Below are 19,890 nucleotides of genomic sequence, written 5' to 3'. Positions count from 1 at the left end.
GGCTGGAGACACCAGCCCTGCAGCTGGACGGGGTAGTCCCAGCTCCTCCCTGCACCGCTGTCACAGAATCACGGAATAGTCAGGGTTGGAAGGGACCTCTGGAGATCATCTAGTCCAACCCCCCTGCCAGAGCAGGGTCACCTACAACAGGTTGCACAGGACAGCGTCCAGGCGGGTTTTGAACGTCTCCAGAGTGGAAGACTCCACAACCTCTCTGGGCAGCCTGTGCCAGTGCTCCACTACCCTCAAAGTGAAGAAGTTCCTCCTCATGTTAAGATGGAACTTCCTATGTTCAAGCTTGTGCCCATTACCCCTCGTCCTATCAATGGGCACCACCGAAAAAAGACTCCTCCCATCCCTCTGGCATCCTCCCTTTAAGTATTTGAAAGCATTAATAAGATCCCCCCTCAGTCGTCTTTTCTCTAGACTAAAGAGACCCAAGTTCCTCAGCCTTTCCTCATATGAAAGATGTTCTAATCCCCTAATCATCTTCGTAGCCCTTTGCTGGACCCTCTCCAGCAGATCCCTGTCTTTCTTGAACTGGGGAGCCCAGAACTGGACGCAGTACTCCAGATGCAGCCTCACCAGGGCAGAGTAGAGGGGGAGGATGACCTCCCTCGACCTGCTGGCCACGCTCTTTTTGATGCGCCCCAGGATGCCATTGGCCCTCTTGGCCGCCAGGGCACATTGCTGGCTCATGATCATCCTGTTGTCCACCAGGACTCCCAGGTCCCTTTCCACAGAGCTGCTCTCCAGGAGGTCAGCCCCCAACCTGTACTGATGCGTGGGGTTATTCCTCCCCAGATGCAGTACCCTAAATTTACCCTTGTTGAATTTCATTAGGTTCCTCCCTGCCCAACTCTTCAGCCTGTCCAGGTCACGCTGTAAAGCAGCACAGCCTTCTGGCATGTCAGCCACTCCTCCAAGTTTAGTGTCATCAGCCAACTTGCTGATGGTACACTCTATCCCTTCATCCAGATCATCGATGAATATATTGAACAGGACTGGACCCAGTACTGACCCTTGAGGGACACCACTTGTTACTGACCTCCAACTAGACTCTGCACCACTAACCACAACCCTCTGAGCTCTATCTGTCAGCCAGTTCTCAATCCACCCCGCTGTCCATTCATCTAGCCAGCACTTCCTAAGCTTGCATGTGAGGATGATATGGGAGACAGTGTCGAAAGCCTTGCCAAAGTCAAGGTAGACAACATCCACTGCCCTCCCCTCATCCACCCATCTAGTCACTTCATCATAGGATGCTATCAGATTAGTCAGACACGACTTCCCCTTAGCGAATCCATGTTGACTACTTCTGATAACCTTCTTTTCATCCAGGTGCTTTGAGCTCTATTGTTTGTGCTGCTGCCTGCATTTATGAAGCCATACACTGAATGGCATTTGAGGTCTGATCCGGACTAAAAATAAACCACTCCTACACAAGAAAAGAAAAGTTAGTTTTGACAATGTTTAGGTCACAGGATAGCTGTGTGAATCCTTGACCCTGTGTGCACAAGTGTGGGCAGCAGTAGAGCAGCTCAAGAGCGCTCAAAACTGCTTTCAGCTGCCGCACTGTTGAGAGCACGGATGCGATGACATGCCCGGCTCTTTGCACCGCTCGCCATTACAGACACACAAGTGAGCAGAGATCTCGCTTCACAAACAATAGAAGGAAAAGGTGCACAAGAGGGAAAACTGTTAAAAGCTCTCAACAAATGTATGTCTAACATTAAAATAGAGTTTTGTTTTGCAGTCTGGTTACAAATCTTAGGTGGTTTTGGATATGCTATGATTTTTAATTTATCTTTTGCAGGAACTTTAATGTAAGCAATTCTCTTTTAACTATTTTTAAGAATTGAATTAAAGGGAGAGTTACTGGGCAGTGTGAAGTTATGGAACATCTTTCAGAATGAATCGAGAATCTCTTATAGATAGGGAATCTTGACCAAGAAAATATTTCTCTTTTCAGCCTTATTTCTGTGACACATGTTCATGACATGAGTTAAAAGTAGACTTGGGGTCTGTATTTCGTATTAGAAATGTCAAATACATCCCATCATGAGTTAGCGACAATCTTTCATTGAACAGGGTAGCATGAATCAGAGAACAGGTGATCTTGACGTGGATAGCTTTGTCTGAAGTCCATTTTCCTCATTATAAAAACTTTCTAGCAGCTGTGTGCTGGTATAGCAGGTGTGCTGTAACATTCTGGCCACTGAATTGGACACAGCTCTAAATTCAAAGTGTAAGTTTTGAACTTCCTCTGTAGCATTTATCTAACAGTTGTCACCATTTGTGACATTCCCAGAGAGGTCTGGGAGCAAGGTCTCCCCAGTGGCATGCAGTGCTTTGTATTTCCCATTGATTTGAAGATCTGAGGTTATCTAATCATAAGCTGTGTCTTTGGGTTTCGCTCAGATCTTTCACCTCTTAAAAGAGAGTATTAAAAGATAAGAATTAAAAAAAAAAAGAAGTCTGAAATTGTTAAAGCAGCTTTGTGAATTAAACTGTATGCTAATTAGAAATAAACAACACAACTATTATAAAGGTGCTCAAACTATTTTTTTGTCTTTCTTTTATGGTCTCTATGGCTTAGGGTACGACCAGTCTTTGTGAGTTGCCATAGACAATTCTTTCTAGTGCTGCCTTTGAGTATATGGGAAATGGTATAATTTACATACCCAGATTTTTTTAAAGCCTTTTTACAAATTATACTGGCTAGAGGGCAATCTGGAGTCTCGGGAATTGAAGCCCACTGAGATATCATCCTGCCCTGAGCATGCCTTCATCACTGTATATTGCAAGCTTTCATTCATCTGTATCTCATCTGGTAAAGTTTATTATGTTTTTTTAATGGGCTCTTATTTCTGCTTTTGCAACTGCTCTTCTGGTCACCAGCATGTAAGCAGAGAGTACAAGATAAGCCTGATAGGGGTGACACTAAAAAATTCATATATTTAAATATGTAGCTATTAAGATTATACGAACAATTTAAACATACTTCAAGGTCTTAAGCAGTAAGAAAATATTCTGTTGAAATGATTCTATGTGTAAAGCTTTGTGAGGTCATTCTACAAGGAATGCGGCTATCTGTGCTCAGGAAGTTCGCAACTTCCTAGGGATAATTTAAATTAAAAATCGTAAATGCATATTTGCACGAGGAATTTTTTTACTGGAAATCATAGAAATACCCCGTTGAGAAAATTTAAAGCAATGACAGTTCATATTAACAGGCTAGGTAAAAACATCTAGGGAGTTAAATTTTGGCTAAAAAAAAAAAAATCTTTGTTGGATGGATGCAGAAGAATAAACATTGCTATGGTTTTTGGTTTGGAGAATTTTTTGGGTTTTTTTTTTTGCCTTTTAATGAGGAAGTCAAAATCAGTATAATAAACATTTTCATTGAGCTGAATGGGATTATTTCATTATATATATAATATAATCAGTTATAGATATCTTTACATTTTGAGAATGATCAGGGTTCAGTATTCTTAGCAAGGCACGCTTTACTGCAAGTCTTCGAAGAATAGAATGCATAATGCTTTTTAAAATGTAAAAACGTTGAATGCTTACTGTAGTCAAGACAAACTGAACATAGAAAAATAGAGAGCAAACCTTTTCCAAAGTAAGAATATGAGTGACATCTACCTCTTACTTCCTCCACTTTTTCTTTATGCTATGTTCTCCTATCTCAAATATACGTCATAGTTTCTTTTGTAATTATTTTTCCATGTATGTGTAAGGGTAAGTTACACTTGTGATCATGATTGCTTCGTGTATTTTCTGACTTTTTTCTATTTTTTTTTTTTTTTCTTTCCCCATTGAATATGATTTGATGTGGTTTTGGTTGAGTTACTCTGGTTTCCTCTGCGCCTGTAATGCAAAATTTTTTCCAAGAGAGTCATAAAAGGTAACACTCTGGTGTTGTATCCTCTTTCTTTATTTTACCAGGTTTTATACCTTATATTAGCCAATGGAAGGAATCTGCTTCAGGGGATTCTGCATAGAGATTTTCATTTTGCATTTAGTAGTCATTACTGTCACAATAAGTGTAAATATAATTTCTGGGAAGTGTATTTATGTTGATTTATACTTTCTCTGACCTTTTTTTTTCCTCCACAGATTAAATTTGACAGTGATGGCGTCTGTGTTTGCTGTGAGATGCAACATCAAACATCAGGCTGCAGTAACTTGGGAGAAACGCTGAAACTGAACCCCCTGCAGGAGTGTAATGTTGTGAGGCTGACCCTAAAGGTGCGTTATGAGAAGAATTAACAGTTTATTTCAATTTTAAGTAGTGAGTACTTAGCAAGACAGAAGTGTGTGATGAAAGGGGGAGTAGCTGGTGTTCTCTGCATTTGTACACTCTACATGCAAAAAAAAAAAATAAAAATTCACCCAACAGATTTTAGTGCTTCTATGCATGAAAATAGTTTTATGTTACGCACTCAATATTTGTATTTATATAGGTAACTATTTTGTTAGAGGTTGTTTAAGAAACAGAAGTTACAATTGGTTATGACTGATGCTGGAAGGTATAAGAACAGGTATCTTTCATGTTGTTCTTCAAGAAAGCTAGAATCAAAGGTGGTGGTTGATGTTGTTTAGTTATGTTATGGTAAACTGCTAAAACCCACAAAGTATTAGCAGAATGATCAAAGTATTTCATGACGTACTACTAACAGAAAAACAGTATTTCAGATGGAAGTTACTTTGGGAGGAAATAGTAATTGTTCTTTCGGGATAATGCTGGAAATATGCTTACAGACTGCTCTGCAACATTACAAGAAGTTTAAACTGTTATAACTACCCAGATAAAGAATTGAGAACAATTATTAAGAATATTGTATGATTGAGTTATATCCCAGTGTAATTGCCCGCACTGCTTAGCTTCACTGTGACCAAACTAACAAGACATGGTGTTAGGTTAGTTTGGAAAACAGTAAGGAATCCATGAGAGAATTGGTCAGAGAAAAGAACCCTAGCCTGAGAGACATTATTGATTCATTTTAGGTTTAATTTAATGATCGATAGAACTAACACTCTATCTGTGGCTTTCAATTTCAAAGTACATTTTTTAACAAAGTTAATAGAGTATAATGGAGTAAAGTAGTGAAATTCAATGTGATAAGGATCTTGGGGATTTAGACTATAGTGTTAGGCCTGAAAATGCTAAGTTATATTGATATTTGAAGCTATATTTTAAAGCTCAGGAAAGGCAGAAATCCTGCAAAAGGTATGTAATAAATATCTAAATGTTCTTCAGCTATTTTAAGAAAAAGAAAAAAAGAAAACCAACTACTAAGTACTAAGGATCTGGTAGAAATTAAAACAATTTGATGTGGCCCCAAAATTAAGTAAGAGCTCTGCCTCAGGTTTTAATGAGGATGATGAAGGGGGCTATGGGAGCTAAACCTACTGGGTAGTAGGAATTTAGTAACTGGAAAAGAAGCCTAACTTGACATGGCTGGTCAAAAAATAATAAACTGCTACTTGGAATGCTAAATTCAGTACTGTATTCAGTGGTGCAGTTTCAGTGCAATGTGTTAGAAGAAGGCAATGCAGGAAAACTTCTCAGAAAGACATTCTTCAAAGTATGACAGATGCAAAAACGTGAACCTGTCGTACAGAAAAAGCTGACTTGCTGATCCTATAAAAATAAAGATTGAGGAAGCATATGGTTGCTTGCTGTAAATATGTCAGTAGAGTAAACTTTAATGAGAGAGAAAAGAACTGTTTATCTTTGAGGACATTCTCAGCATATGAAGTAAGTAGAAGTGACATATGCTGGAAATCAGGATAAGGTTTTTAACTAATACAGCAATAAGAATAGAAGCACAAAATATAATTTCTTTTAAAACATAACTCAGGAATTGATGACATCTGCTTGCACTATCAGAGAACTGATTTAAACACTGGAATTCCTATCAGTATAGTCTGAGTGCATCTTTACATTCAGAATTTTTCATTTAAGAGAAGGTAGTTAGGAAAATAACTTTTTCAGGAAGTTTCTTAAATCTTTTTCAGTTTTAATTCTACATTTACTTTCTGTTTGGCTTTGAGAGCTCTGTATTCCTAGCTGTACATTTAAGAACAGCATCCCACTAAGCACACAAGAAAAAAGATTATGGCTCATTAGGTAAACAACGGATGGTGATAATGCTCTTTAATTGCAATTAACAACTACAATGTGATTTTAAGAGAACAGATGTTTTAGTACCAAAAGCTCAATTGTACTCATTGTTTGGGGAAGCAGAGGGAGAGAAAGTTTAGAGTACCAGAGTTATGATTATACAACTTCATGTATAAAACTATGTAGGTTTCATGTTCCTTCTCTTTATTGAGGGTGGGGTGAAATTTCATGTTTCTACTATGTAATCCATGGGGTTTTGGTGGTAGCAGCTATGGAAGCTGCATTGTGAACACAGCAACTGGGCATGTATCACCTGTCTGATACTGTTCCCAGTCAGTCAAAGAGGACAAGGAAAAGTAACAGTGGCTACCAGTCCCGTGTATGCTAAATTGTGCCAGGATCATACCTTTCATGATATTGAGTGGGGGTTTTATAGTTGCTTTGAAAATTTTCTATTTTTTTTAATTTGTTTTTCTCATCTCTGCTATGAATCATTTCTTTATGCTCATTTGTAAATCATTGTCTATTTCTTCCTTTCAAACCCTGAATGGACTCCCCCAAAATTACAACAGGGACACAGGAAATACCACTGTGGTATCTATGATCACACATATGCATGTATATAGATATGAGTACTGATTGCAAAAGCTGACTGAATATGTGATCTCCGAGATAAGCGCCAATTCCTGTGATTATTTGAATAGTGAAATTTCAGCACGAAAGTATATCTTACAGTAAAATGGACAGATACTCTGCCATTTCACTATTGTAAGGGTTGGGACTCAACCCATTTCAAGGACAGTGAATTGGTGTGTTTAGAGTTGTATTTATAAGACATTATATTTGTGTCTGCACATCTCCAGTAAAAATAGCACAATTGCATGATGTGACAAACTGCCATTAAGATCTGCAGGTGCCCAAGTCTGATCTATCTGCCGTATTTTACAATGGAGAGATTTTCGGATTACTTTTTTTCTTTCACCAGAAGATGCATTTCCTGCATAAATAGCTCCTAAACTGGCCCTGAAAATGAGGTTCCTTGCTTTCCTCTGGATACTCAGGGTCAATATTCTGGGCTGCTAAAGAATGTTGGTGTCGGTGTCTCAGTATCTTGATTTTAACAATAACACACTTCTAGAACAGCTCTATCCTCTGTCAGGAAGATAATTAACCTAATTCAAGTCAAATTAAGGGAAAAGCTAATACTACCTGTATACAAAATTAGTAAAAAGAGTTAGAATGGATTATTAAGAATCAGATGTACAGAAATGAGATGATGACCACACAAATGTGATGGACTTAGGGTGCAGTTTCTCTAGCATCAACTGAATCTGCTTTTCCGTAGAACCACCACCAGAAGGGGCAGTTCTGTATGCAGCTGTTTCCTGCCATTGAGTTTGTTTGGATTTAGCAGTCAGAATGAATCTGTTCCGTGAACTGATCTGATCCAAAACGCCACAGCATCTGCGCTGGGCTTATAGTGAAAACAAGCTGGCACTGAGATCTATACTTTCTTATGTCACACTATGGGATTCCTGCAATCACTAGCCTTCACCTGCTCCATAAGAGTGCAGCGCGCTGCTATAGGCAGGATGCCAGAGGAACCTCCCGCCTCTTCCTTCTGAATTCTCTCTTTCAACAGCCGAGTTGACTCTTAGATTGAATTCAGCTGGTGTGAAGCTAGGCTTGGTGTTTGCCATTTCATCTGCTGAACTTCGTATCCCATGCAAACAAGATCAGTAAATCATGTAAATCAAGACGAATCCTTCAAAGAAACATGTTTGCAGGACTAATGTGTATCTCACTATTCACTCTTGCCAATTGACTGTTAGGTTCAGTTTCATGAATGTGAATGATAATGAAATCAGGTGAACGCTGGTTTAAGGAGATTTTGTGTTTATAATCAAAGATACATGATGGTTTTACAAATGTAGGAGGGGATACTGTTGTACAAGGAAATTTGACTCAGAACATTCCTTTTAATATTTAATGATATTTGAGAAGATAATTTTTATGGGATGAAATATTAGAAATCACTTGTCCTCTGCTACTTAAATTTTATACAGACTTACTTTTGTCTTATGAACTTAATTGAAGAGGAAAAGATAACATTCTTACAGTAAAGAGACAAATTTTTTACTTACAGTAAAATCCCTAAAAGAAGCTATGGCAAAATGTGTTATTTTATCGATATATAGACTGCCTTACCTTACAATTAATTGAATCTTACAGAACTTGATATTTTAAAATCTTAAAAGGTCCAACATATGAAATCTCTTGGGTAAAATATAAGAGGCTCATTATTTAAGTATCTGAAAAACAGTCACTTGAGATAAATTGTTTGCCGGAACCAATAGATTTTGTGCAAATAACACTTTGTAACTTTACCTTATCTTGTGCTTGGAAGCAATTGAATATTTTTTTCACTTTCTGAGAAGGACTTCAGTTGAGCTCATTTTGTTGCTTCCTACCTCCTGTCCAAACACGAGAGGCGTGGTTCTAGTGCATAAAGTAGAAGTTTATGGCCAAAGATGCCAGGCCTTGTAGACTACTAAGGGAACCATGAAACAGGACAGGATCACAAACCTGTTATGAGTAGGCTTGAATTGAGTAAAGAACTGAACCTCCACTGGAAAAGTTTTTAGAGGCTCCGAAATTGATGAAGGTGTAAAAGCAATGTATTACCTAAAACAGTTAATTTAGCCAAGGTGTTATCAGCCATGCATTCCTTATTGAAACAGCCCGAAAGGTTTCCATCCCTTAGCTTTGATGGTGTCACTTTGGCATAAGCGTTAAAGGGCGATGTAAACCTTCCCCAGGTAAAACCAAAAGTGTTAACTAGTAATAGAATCCATCGCATGATGCCTGAGATATGCAGGTAGAACTGTTATCCGGGTAATCATATTATGCATCTGAATCCCAAACTACACCAAAACAGCATGTTTAAACCATTGCATACAAACACAAAGAGCAAATAAACCAAGCCACACATCTGGCAGGTTAAGCAGAGTTGCATCAATTAACTTCAAGCAAATCTTTCTAAAGACACAATATTACAATTTGCTTAAGAATGACATGATGTGAGCTGTCTGTTTTAAATCTCTGAGCAAGCTGGAATTCAAACTATTTAGGCAATCTATCAGAGCCCTGATCAAGTCTCAGTTGAGCCCCATGTCGGGTGCCAAGAAATCTGTCATGGTTTGGGCCAGACTGGCCACTGAGGCAGATGCACTCCCCCACCTCTCTTTTCAAGGAGAGGAGGGAGAGAGAGACACTTGTGAGTTTAGAAGGAACTAAACTACTTTAATGAAATATTAATAATAAAATAAAAAGGAAATAATCAAATATATACAAAACCATATCAAGCTCCCAGGATGATGATCACGTCACCAGCTGGCACTGGAGAAATCCCAGACTGGACTCAGTGACGGACAGGAACTGGATTCTGGATCTGTATTCAGGAGCAGGATCACAGGCAGACGAACAGACAGAGTCCTCCTTGGGCGCCAGCCATTGAAGAAAGAGGGCTGACCCTTTGATCTCTCAGCTTTTATACTGAGCATGAGGCAGATGGGATGGAATACCCTGTTGGGGATGGAATACCCTGTTGGTCAATTTTGGGTTACCTGTCCTGTCCGCTCCTCCCCGCAGGTGGGACCCCTCTACGCTTTTTCACTTGTGACCCTCCAATGGGGCAAATAGCAAAGTTGGTTGGCCTTGGGGGTTAGAACAATGAGTATAAGCAAGAGCCTCTGTGCGTACCATTCCTTGTCATCAGCTATAAACATAGGTCTTACCCCTCTGAGAGCACAGTGTCTGTACCGTATGCTGTTAATTTCAGTAGTTAGAAGAGGCCCAGCTAAAAAGTAAAATTACTGAACATATAATTGGTTCTGTTTTACCTCAAACCAGGACATACTTTCTTGACTGTCTCTCAGTCATCTGATATTGCTGTGCAAGTTGGCTTTTATTCAGATAAAACCAGAAAAAATGCAGGAGGGTAAATCTTTTTTATATGCACACGTGTATATAAACAAACACACAGAGATCTAGCTATAAAACCATATCATCTCTGGATTACATTGTTGATTATACTTTGGGCAACAACCCGAGATGAGATCAAGATGAATGAGATGACTCTTTTTAACAGTGTTACCTCTGAGTGAGCATAAAATGCTGACGTAGTAGTCTGCACTGAGTGTGTTGGTTTGTAGATGAAATTTTAAGGAACTGAGTTTTTCTTGTAATGTTAATTTAAAGTACAAGGACTGAATTTTCTTGACAGCTTTCATCTGTGGAAATTATTCCTATTCCTAAACACAGAATATCCTGAACTTATTAGAGACATGCATGCAATAAGCTTATCTTCTTCGTATTTGTTTTGAGAGGATGAAGATAGATATTTAGAAGATTGAATTATTTTGTAATGTATTATTGCTGTCTGATATTTGCATGTAAGAGGAGAATGTTGCGCTGCTTTGGTTTAGTAATGATCCAGTAGGGTATTTTTAATTACTTTAACAGCTTACACAGCACAGAATACCTGCAGTCATGTATGCTAATTTATGAATTTGCTATTTAAATAATTGCTTCCAACTTTAAGTACTTCTGTAGAATGGTTTTGTGACTCTACAGGCTAAGGGAAAAGCTGTTTTATCCTCCCATCTATTTTCAGCCTAAATATTTGGTTCAGAGCTGCTAAAATTAAAGTACAATATAAACAGTAAATGGCTTTTTCAGGTTACTGATTCCATTAATTAGTTTGTAAGCTAGACATCACTATTAGGGATTTATGTGACTCGGGGTTCTTACAGTCTTCTGTGTGAATCCTTCCCCTCCTTTGAATCCAAGTTTGTTGTTCCTAAGTTTCCTGATGACCAAGCCTACCCGTATGTTTAATTTTTTTTCTGTTCAGAAGAACATGCTTTGATTTGCAAAACAGAGGTTGACTCCCGACATGTTCTTTAGAGTTATGAGAACAGACTTTCCTGAGATTTGCTGTATGACCAAATGCAGAATATTTAATTTTGCTGAATGACTCACCTGAAAGACTTCATAGTCTGCTTAAAATTGGATAAAGTTCATTGTGCAATAAGTAACTTCCTATCAGATTTGTCAATGCTGGATTTGTTTCATGTTCCTTAACAGGTAACTGAAAATATTCTCTATGTTCAGAGTGTACTTATCATACTAGATACTGTGAAAAATGGTGCGGTTCAGTGTGGAATTTTTAGTCTGAATAGTTGAGCTACAAGTATTCCAAAGTTCTAAGTAACAGTTGTATAACAGACCTAGTCTGCTCGTAATTTTCCTTCTTCCTGAATGTTTTTGTTCCTGGATTAGGCAATGTGTGAATATGGTTGTGAACTTCTCTGGTGGCTGTAAAGCTGCCCCTTTGAATGGCTGCAATCTGTTTATTACACACTTGTCCAGGTTATTTTCTGGAACCTTAGTCTTTCAGGACTCCCTAACTAACAGGTCTCCAGTACTAAATTTAACGTATAGACATCTGAGTTGATGAGCGATAAGCAAAATCACATCTGTCAGATGACCGGTTTGAGTTTATTTTTCTTAAGTAGCAGCTGTGAACTGCTTCCTTAAAACTATCGTAATTATTTTAGACCCATATAAAATACTGTACTGTATGATGCTTTCATACCTTAAATCTATTTTGAAGCATTGCCCATTTCTCCATTTACAGTTCAATGTGCATTTAGGATCCGGGTGGTTCAGAATTGATTCTTTGTAAGTAAAGACGGTCTTCCTGGTATTAGGGCAGCTATTTTTTCTAGTGTTTTTCAGACATATCCCACTAGAACAACTGAAGTTATAATTCGAGTTAAAAGGATTGTTGTCCTTGAATTCACAAATAAAAGAGGTACACAGACACTAATTTCATGGGTGAAAAAGCTTTACTGCTCATTATCTCTTTTCAGGTTATAGTAGTATATGAAATAAAGCACCGTAATTGAAGTCAATCAAGGAGAAAAGAAATCTTCACAGAATTGCACATGTGAAGCTGGTTTTAGCCCTTGATCAGTGTGGATGTTTAGATCCATGTGTTCAGGGCTACTGATTACAGAGTGTTCTTTTTACACATAAGCAAGCTTATGTTACTCCTTTTATTGTATATTGACTGAGCTCTCAAAAGTGCAAAGGATTTAAGAGCCTCAAAGACTGTTTTTCTGCGGAAATAAAAGTTCGTAATCTATTGAGCTGGCAAAATGTGAGTGTGTTGTGAAGAGGGTTGCCAGTTCAATATTGTTGCATAGGTTAGAACTCGTAAGAAGTACTGGGTTTGTGCTGTGTAACTTATTTTTTTGGTAATATGAACATAAGTAACACATTTCACAAAAAATAATAAATATTTTAAATGTTGTAAATAAAAGTGGAGACAATAAGCGTTGTTCTGTTTCCTTCTAGAGCAAAATAGGTTTAAATACAATTTCTCAATTCTGTGTAACCAGCACAGGTGGATAATTTTCTGTATAATATTTGACAGAAAGAATGAATGTTTTGTCGTAATAGTGCTTCATCTGTGTGGTATGTGTCTGTATTGAATGTTAAATTCCTTGGTTTGGTGTTCATGCAGGTTACTTAATTGACAGTACAGTTCATTGCTATGGTATGAAGAGGCAAGGGAATGATTCAATATTTACCAAAGTCTGCATTTGAGTTGAGTTGTGAAGATCTCCAGAGATTCTTGTTTTACTTTGGCTTACTTGATTTTTAATCTGTATTTAGTCGGTATGTAAATGGAATTAGGGAGGTCCTGCAATAGTTTGGTAAAAGGAGATGGATTAAGCAAGGCCATCGGTGTGTTTTTCCCAAATAACAATTATCCCGAAGCATATAATTTTATTGGGCTTATGCTAAAGTCCTTTGGTGTGACCGTCATAACTTGGCTCCGTTTCAGGCCTTTACAAAACACTAGTTTGTGGTAGGTGGTTTCATATCGAAGAACTTTCAGAGAAACTTTCTGGTTTTTGACTCAGTGCTTTATGCCTTTGAATAAAGTGTGTATAGACAATATGAAACACTATCATTCCAAAGGTTAATGTGTCTTACTGCTTTTTCATAGCTTTGAGTTTGAAGATACCACATTATGTGGAAGCAAAGTTCTATAGGAATTCACCTTATTGCCTGGTTTTGTATGCAGGCGGCTGTCAGTCATATCGTACTTCCCTTCCACACCTAAGATTACATTGAGTTTTTGCTGTTAATTTGAATGCATGTATTATTATGTGTATTACAGTTGGACTGCAGTTATAGTTGACTAATACAGCTTTTCTCCAGCTGGTTCTGGAAAGCAACTGATAGTAGAAATAAATTGACTTTGTTTTCTAAGATGAAGGAACTCTATGGATATGGCTTACCATTAGAGCAAATTGGTAGTATTCCATTTTTGCTTTACATTTGCTGTGATAGGAGGTACAAATTACGGCTTGAAGGGCAAAATTGTGGAAGGGTGAATGTGCTTGCAGTGAGTGTTCTTTGGTTATAAAGGACCAGTTCTGCCACCTCTCTCATCAGTAATGGGGAGCTCACACCATTGTAATTTTTTGTTTTAGATTCTATCTCATTCCAAAGATTTTCTTTGCTTCTCTCAGGTAATTGCGTGTGCTAACAGCTGTTCTAAATGGCTTTGTTAAATGATTGTTTCTACAGTTGAGTTATCAAAGTGATAAATCAATCACCAATTTTTTCCTTATTCCAGTTTAATATCATCTGACTGCCTTATCACCCAGCAGCTTGATGGAAAACAAAAGAAAATGAGGTTTTAGGGCAAATTGCTTTTTCAGTGTACTACTGTATTTTTTTTTCATATGATGTTCTCACTGAATTGCATCGTAAAATTATGTTTTTGGCATACAAAATATAAAAAATATTTCAATTAAACATTCAGATTTTGAAAAATACTCAGGTTCTGTAATACAGCTCCTATTTTAATATGCTCTGTAAGCTTTCGGGCATAGTCTCAGGTTTACAGAACATGCATCTTTACATAGTCACTTTTCAGAGAGGTAGTATACCTGAAAATGTAGGTTGTGTCTTCCTAAGATTCTGCAACAAAAAAGAAATGGATGATGTATAGCAGTGCTGAGAGTGATTTGCATTTATTTCATTTTTTGTAGTTTATCTTAAATAGTGATCTTTCTCTTGATAAAATTTGAGAGGCAGTCACTTTCACCATTGTCTCTTCCCTTGCCTTCAGTCACTCACCGATCACAAAAAATCCCTGCCATTTCTTATCTCGGCAGTCACTCACAAATCAGTGATGGCGATGTGTATGGAAAAGAAGTAAAGATGTGGGAACAGAGGTTCAAGGGCTGAGTGTTCCTAAAGGTGGTGAAAGGAAAGGGAAAGGCTTAGCAACCGAAGGCACTGAAGTTTCATAACTGCTTATCATGTTGTCTGAGCTTACTGGCATAAAAGTGGTGAGGATCCTTGAATATTTGGGAATGCAGTTGGGGTTTTGAAGAGGATGGCGGGTACCCTCTTTTCACAACAATTTTTGTATGTAGAAACCTATGAAATAAGCAAAATATCTATGTTTTCTTTGGGAGAGGAGCTTTATTTGGACAATCTTCCTATGCTTTGTCAAACTTCAGCTCCTTTCTGGAGGAAGACTTGTCAGAGGGAGGCAATACCTTTCTGTTTCTTCCCTAGCAAAGCCAGAAGCTGCTACAACTACAGTTGGTAGAAACTAAAATGTTAAGTGGACATACTGAAATACAACATTCAGATAGTATTATTAATAACTTTCACAATCTGAATCTCTTCAACAATGCAAAGAAGCTCTAGTTCTAAACCAAGAAAATTATTTCCTATTCAGTGCCTTGCTAGACAGTGGATATATATGTACTGACAGCTTAGTAGTGTTCGACTGAGAGACAACTGTGTTGTCTATTTTTACTGAATTTCAATTTGCATTTCATATTTATTTCTTAGAATAAAATAATTAAGTAACTCTGTTTCTCATTTATTCTTACTAGAACACGCCCCTTTTAGAAGATGTGCCAGAGAATGGAATAGTTTTATTTTTGGTTGTAGTTTCAAATAAAGTTAACTTTTAATAAGAAGGAGAAGGATATTTGACATTGTGGTTAACATAGTTTTACGGTCTTGAATATTGTTATCAATGCACGTTGCTTACTTTTTGTAATCTTGTGTCTGGTAGTAATCTGAATCTGAGAAATATGATTACTCAGACACTCAGTAATGGTTATTCAGGTCTATCATTGTTTTAGTAAATTGTTAAATGTGTTAAGTTGAATTTGTTTTGCTTTCTAGGAAGTAAAAAGCAAGAATTCAATTACGTGACATTATAAACATGGTATTACAAATGCAAGATATGCAGATGACTTCCTCGTGTAAATCCAAATTCTAAGAAGAAAGCTTTTCTTGGGAGAGGGAAAGGCGCACCTCCAACTGCACTCTATTAATGGCTGCTTCCTGCTGACTTCAGGTTGCACTACTGTCTTCAGGCTCTGTATTTTTTTTCCCTGAATGAGAAATTAATCGATTAATTGTTCCTAGAGATCCACTTACGAATCCTTTGCACACAGATAAGACAATTGGAAGGATTTCAGTTAACCTTTCTGAGTCCTCAGTTAAGAATGCATCTGGATTCAGTCTTTTGAATTTAAAGCCTTCTTACATGTGGATCACCACAGGAGATTAATCTATTCTAAAATGACTTTTTTTTACTTTAAAAATTACAGAACTCTTCTAGGTTTGTTTAGCCTGTTTTTTTTTGCCCTATCGTATGAAGTTGACATTGGATTCTTCTCTACAGTATCAATTAAAGTAGGTGGTATCACCCTGTGGATCAACCCCTCCTCTTCTCCAGGTCTGAAAATGAAAGTTAGAGATCAGGACAAAGTTGTAAGTGCATTAACATTCAAACTTTGATTTTCAGACCTGGACAAAAGGAATTCTGCAGCCTTTTGGGGGAATATAGTTGGGGTTGTTCAGCCTGGAGAAGAGAAGGCTCCAGGGAGAACTTATAGCCCCTTCCAGTACTTAAATGGGCCTCCAGGAAAGATGGGGAGGGACTCTTGATCAGGGAGTGCAGTGATAGTACGAGGGGGAACGGTTTTAAACTGAAAGAGGGCAGATTTCTATTAGGTATTAGGAAGAAATTCTTTACTGTGAGGGTGGTGAGGCACTGGAACAGGTTTTCCAGAGAAGCTGTGGCTGCTCCATCCCTGGAGGTGTTCAAGGCCAGGCTGGATGGGGCTTGGAGCAACCTGGGCTGGGGGGTGGTGTCCCTGCCCATGTCAGGGGGGTGGAACTACATGATCTTTAAGGTCCCTTCCAGCCCAAATCATTCTGTGATTCTCTGATTCTGCGAATATGCTGGTTGCCTGTTTTGGATGTCTGACAGTTCATTAGCTCTCTTTTCAAGAGATATGAGCTAACTTACTAGAGATTATTATGTAGGGTGTGAAAGAAAAAGTTTGTTTTAAAGTTGACTTCTGGTGTATTTTCTGTAAACTTCGAGTTTCTTGAAGGTTTGCAAGGTAGTGGTGTCATTGTTTTCTCCATTACTTGGTAGAGAAATTTAGTCAGCAAAGTAGTCCGTAAATTACACTTTTTTGCAAAGATTACAGCTTGGGCAGCTTATATTCATCAGCTAAACTCTAAAAGCAATTCTATTAAAGAGAAGTAAACATGTTTTGAATGATCAAACGGCATGCAGGATGTCCAAAAACAGCATTGGGAATCGCTTTCCAGGGCCACGGTTGAGGATTTTTAATTAATTGCTGGAGAGCAACTGTTACTCCGTGATTGGATTTGGCTGAGTATTGTCAGTGCTTGGTAGGACACAGCAATGCAAACCATGACTTCCCTCTGCTTAGGTGTTCAGGGCTTCCAGACAGAGCTTCAGGATTTTGAAATTGCAGTATACACAACCTGTTCTCGGATTCTTTTTACCTTTCTAAATACTGGCCTAGTTTTAGTGGCAGTTACAGGTCTCTCGCCTGTGTGCCATCCACAAAAAGCTCAGTATGGGACTTCCACCAGGTCATGGTTCCATAATTCTGGAAACACGCAAAAAGCAAAAGAAACAGTTACGTGCTTTTAGGTGTACCCTTTCTGTGTGTAGAGCCAGCAGTGCTTGCTTGCGGACCTGAAAGCACTGGGAAACCTAACTTCTGAATGATTTTGATGCTGTAGGCAGCAAGGTCTTCTCTGTAGCTAAGCTGCTTAGGGAGGTGAGGAGTTTGTGTAGTAGTAGCATCAGCGAAACAATACCGATGCTGGTTAAATCTGGAACATGTTAAGCCCTTTCTCGCAACCAGCTTAGAAAAGTCAGATTTTCTACAAACTGCTAACAACACATCCCATAAGTCTAACAAGTAGACATAAACCCAAAGGGGAGGTATTTCAGCTTAATTTGACTTAATGCATGTAAACAAGAGGGAGGAGACAAGGACTATTTCTTCTGTTTCTGTTCAGCCACCCCTAACGTTGCTAGTTCTGTCATACATTTCTGCATATTAGATCTGACTGAGTGGTCCAACTTTGTTTTTTGCCAAAATTCAAAACGAGATTAAATACATGTTTAGTGTCAAAATGGCGTTTTTTGCTGAAACATTTCTGCTAGCTCTGTTTATGGAGCTTACTACTTTCAGACTGGGGAAATGCTCAATTTTATTTTGAGGTAAGATTTGAAAGATTTGCTTCTTTTTGTTCTGTAAGGTGAAACTAAAATGGTCTATTCTATACTCGCATTATGGTATTAGTTAATATTTGGTTTTCATAGCGAAGGAGCAGAGTGCACACACATAAAAGTAACTTTTGATAGCTGGATGATAAATATTTAAGACCATCTGCCAGATTAGCGTGCAGCCTCTCAATCGGAGATAACTAGGTTCATTTAGCCCCCTTTTTGAGGTTATAAAGCTCATACAGTGATTTTTGCCTCTGGTGTACAGAGTTTTATCACTTAACATTTCATGGAATTCTGTAGTTAGACCATGTTTAATCTGAAAAATGGTACAATTAATTTCTCCCTTCTGTTTAGAGATAGCACTTTGTGCTATTTTGTCCAAATTATTTGTTAATTGTTGTATTTCTTCTTTCATTTATAACCTTCATTTCTCTGCATATCTCAATGACTCCTCCACAATTAAAGGATCAGCCTATTCTCTTTGCTTACAGCATATTTCATAAGAATCCTGCTAATAGAAGATGAAAAGACAGTTCACACACACCCCGTTTAACCTGGACAATGCGCATCCTTTTCTTGGCAGTCTCTGCTTCTCAGTTTGTTGACTTACGTGAGAAGGCGGCCATACCTGACACTGCTTACAATTGTGGCTAGTCAGAATCAGTTTTATAAAAGTTGCTTTCTTGAATTTAGTAACTACTTGAGTTTGCTGCCACTGTGCGTTTTTAGGGCTCAGTCTCTCTGAAAATGATGTTGTTTATAATATTGTCTCTCTGAGAAATGTTGACATGGGATAACTATTCCACAAAGTGCTAAATCCCAATGTCCCCATCTTCTATTCCACACAAAGCCACATTTTTTGCAATTTGTCTAATAAAGCTTTCAACATTTTGGTAGGTTAAGAGGTTAGTGCTCCAGAGTCTTTGTACAGCGAAGAATTACATTCATTTTGCTCTTATACTGTGCTTTCATTCTGAAGATCTCCAGCTGAGATGTTTCACAAAAGCACAAATCTTGTGCGATAAGCATTGTTTCCTTCCGAGTCAGTTCTGAACTCTTAGGGGTATAAGAGCATGCTTATTTCAAGAATTTACAGCGCCATAAAGGTGGCTGTGACTGTCATGGAGGAGAAAGCATAGGAAGTAGGGGAGGGTTTCTATGAGAAGGCAATCCGTATTGAAGATGGGATAAACTCCCAATAGATATAAAGGAAAGGCTTAGGTTTAGTATACTTTTTGCTTTGTGATTGTTTATCTTGGAAGATGTGTGTTTTCAAAACTCTTATTGCAAAGTATTATTTTAATTGTGTAGAACTTTGAAGTGCAGTAGCACAGAAAACACCAAAAGAGTAATACTCAAAACAGCTTAACTTAGTATGAGAATAAGGAAAAAAGAGGTGCTCTCTTCTTAAGTAAGATGTATGGATGATAGTGTGAAGACGATTGGAGAATGCACAAGTATCCTTTGTGGGACCACAGTATAAGTCAAAGGTGTCTGTTGTTAGGGAGGGAAAACACGATAAACAGTTATGTAGGTAATGCCAATTAATCTGGCAGTTATTAAGCGGTAATAAAAATGGGATACTACAACCATGAAATCTTGCTTTTTTCATAAATCAGTATTAAATTCAACTTCAGCTTTTGAGATTTACCGAGGGACCTATCTGGGGAAAAACAACTGACCACAGAGAAATAGCTGACAATGCCATCTGACTCCTGTGGGTGTATATCTGAATTGACCTAGGCTCGCTTCCAGGCAATTCTGACAGGGATTTAGGTCCTCTGGGATTAGTGAGTTAAGGTGTGGCAAGAAAATTGTATACATAACCTGTGGAAGAATAAGTCTACTTAGTACATTATACCTGTAAGCGCATTAATTGTCATATGAACATGCTGAAGAATCAGATTTTTGTCTTAAAAAGATGAAAATACCCAGAAAAATACCATGTAAGAGAAAACTGGTTCAGCCATTTGTGAAGAGCAAAGGATCATATTTCACACCATTACAGATTCATGTGTTGTGTTTTCTGATCAAGGTAGTTCTTGCAAATATCAACCAAAAATTTGTCCCTAAA

General features: G+C 38.0%; 1 protein-coding gene across 1 annotated transcript in view; it reads left to right on the top strand.

Annotated features, from left to right (window-relative positions):
- Window positions 1–19,890, top strand: part of ENTREP2 (endosomal transmembrane epsin interactor 2) — an 87,468-nt gene that overhangs the window by 31,826 nt on the left and 35,752 nt on the right. Inside the window, exon 3 of the mRNA XM_082488536.1 lies at window positions 4,126–4,257. Within this exon, the coding sequence (XP_082344662.1) occupies window positions 4,126–4,257 (132 nt within the window). The remainder of the gene's footprint in view (window positions 1–4,125; window positions 4,258–19,890) is intronic.

The sequence above is a fragment of the Vanellus vanellus genome, assembly GCF_965231255.1.
Source record: "Vanellus vanellus genome assembly, chromosome: 11".
NCBI lineage: Eukaryota > Metazoa > Chordata > Aves > Charadriiformes > Charadriidae > Vanellus > Vanellus vanellus.
The sequence above is the reverse complement of the archived record's forward strand: the minus strand, read 5'-3'. Positions and strand labels throughout refer to the sequence as shown.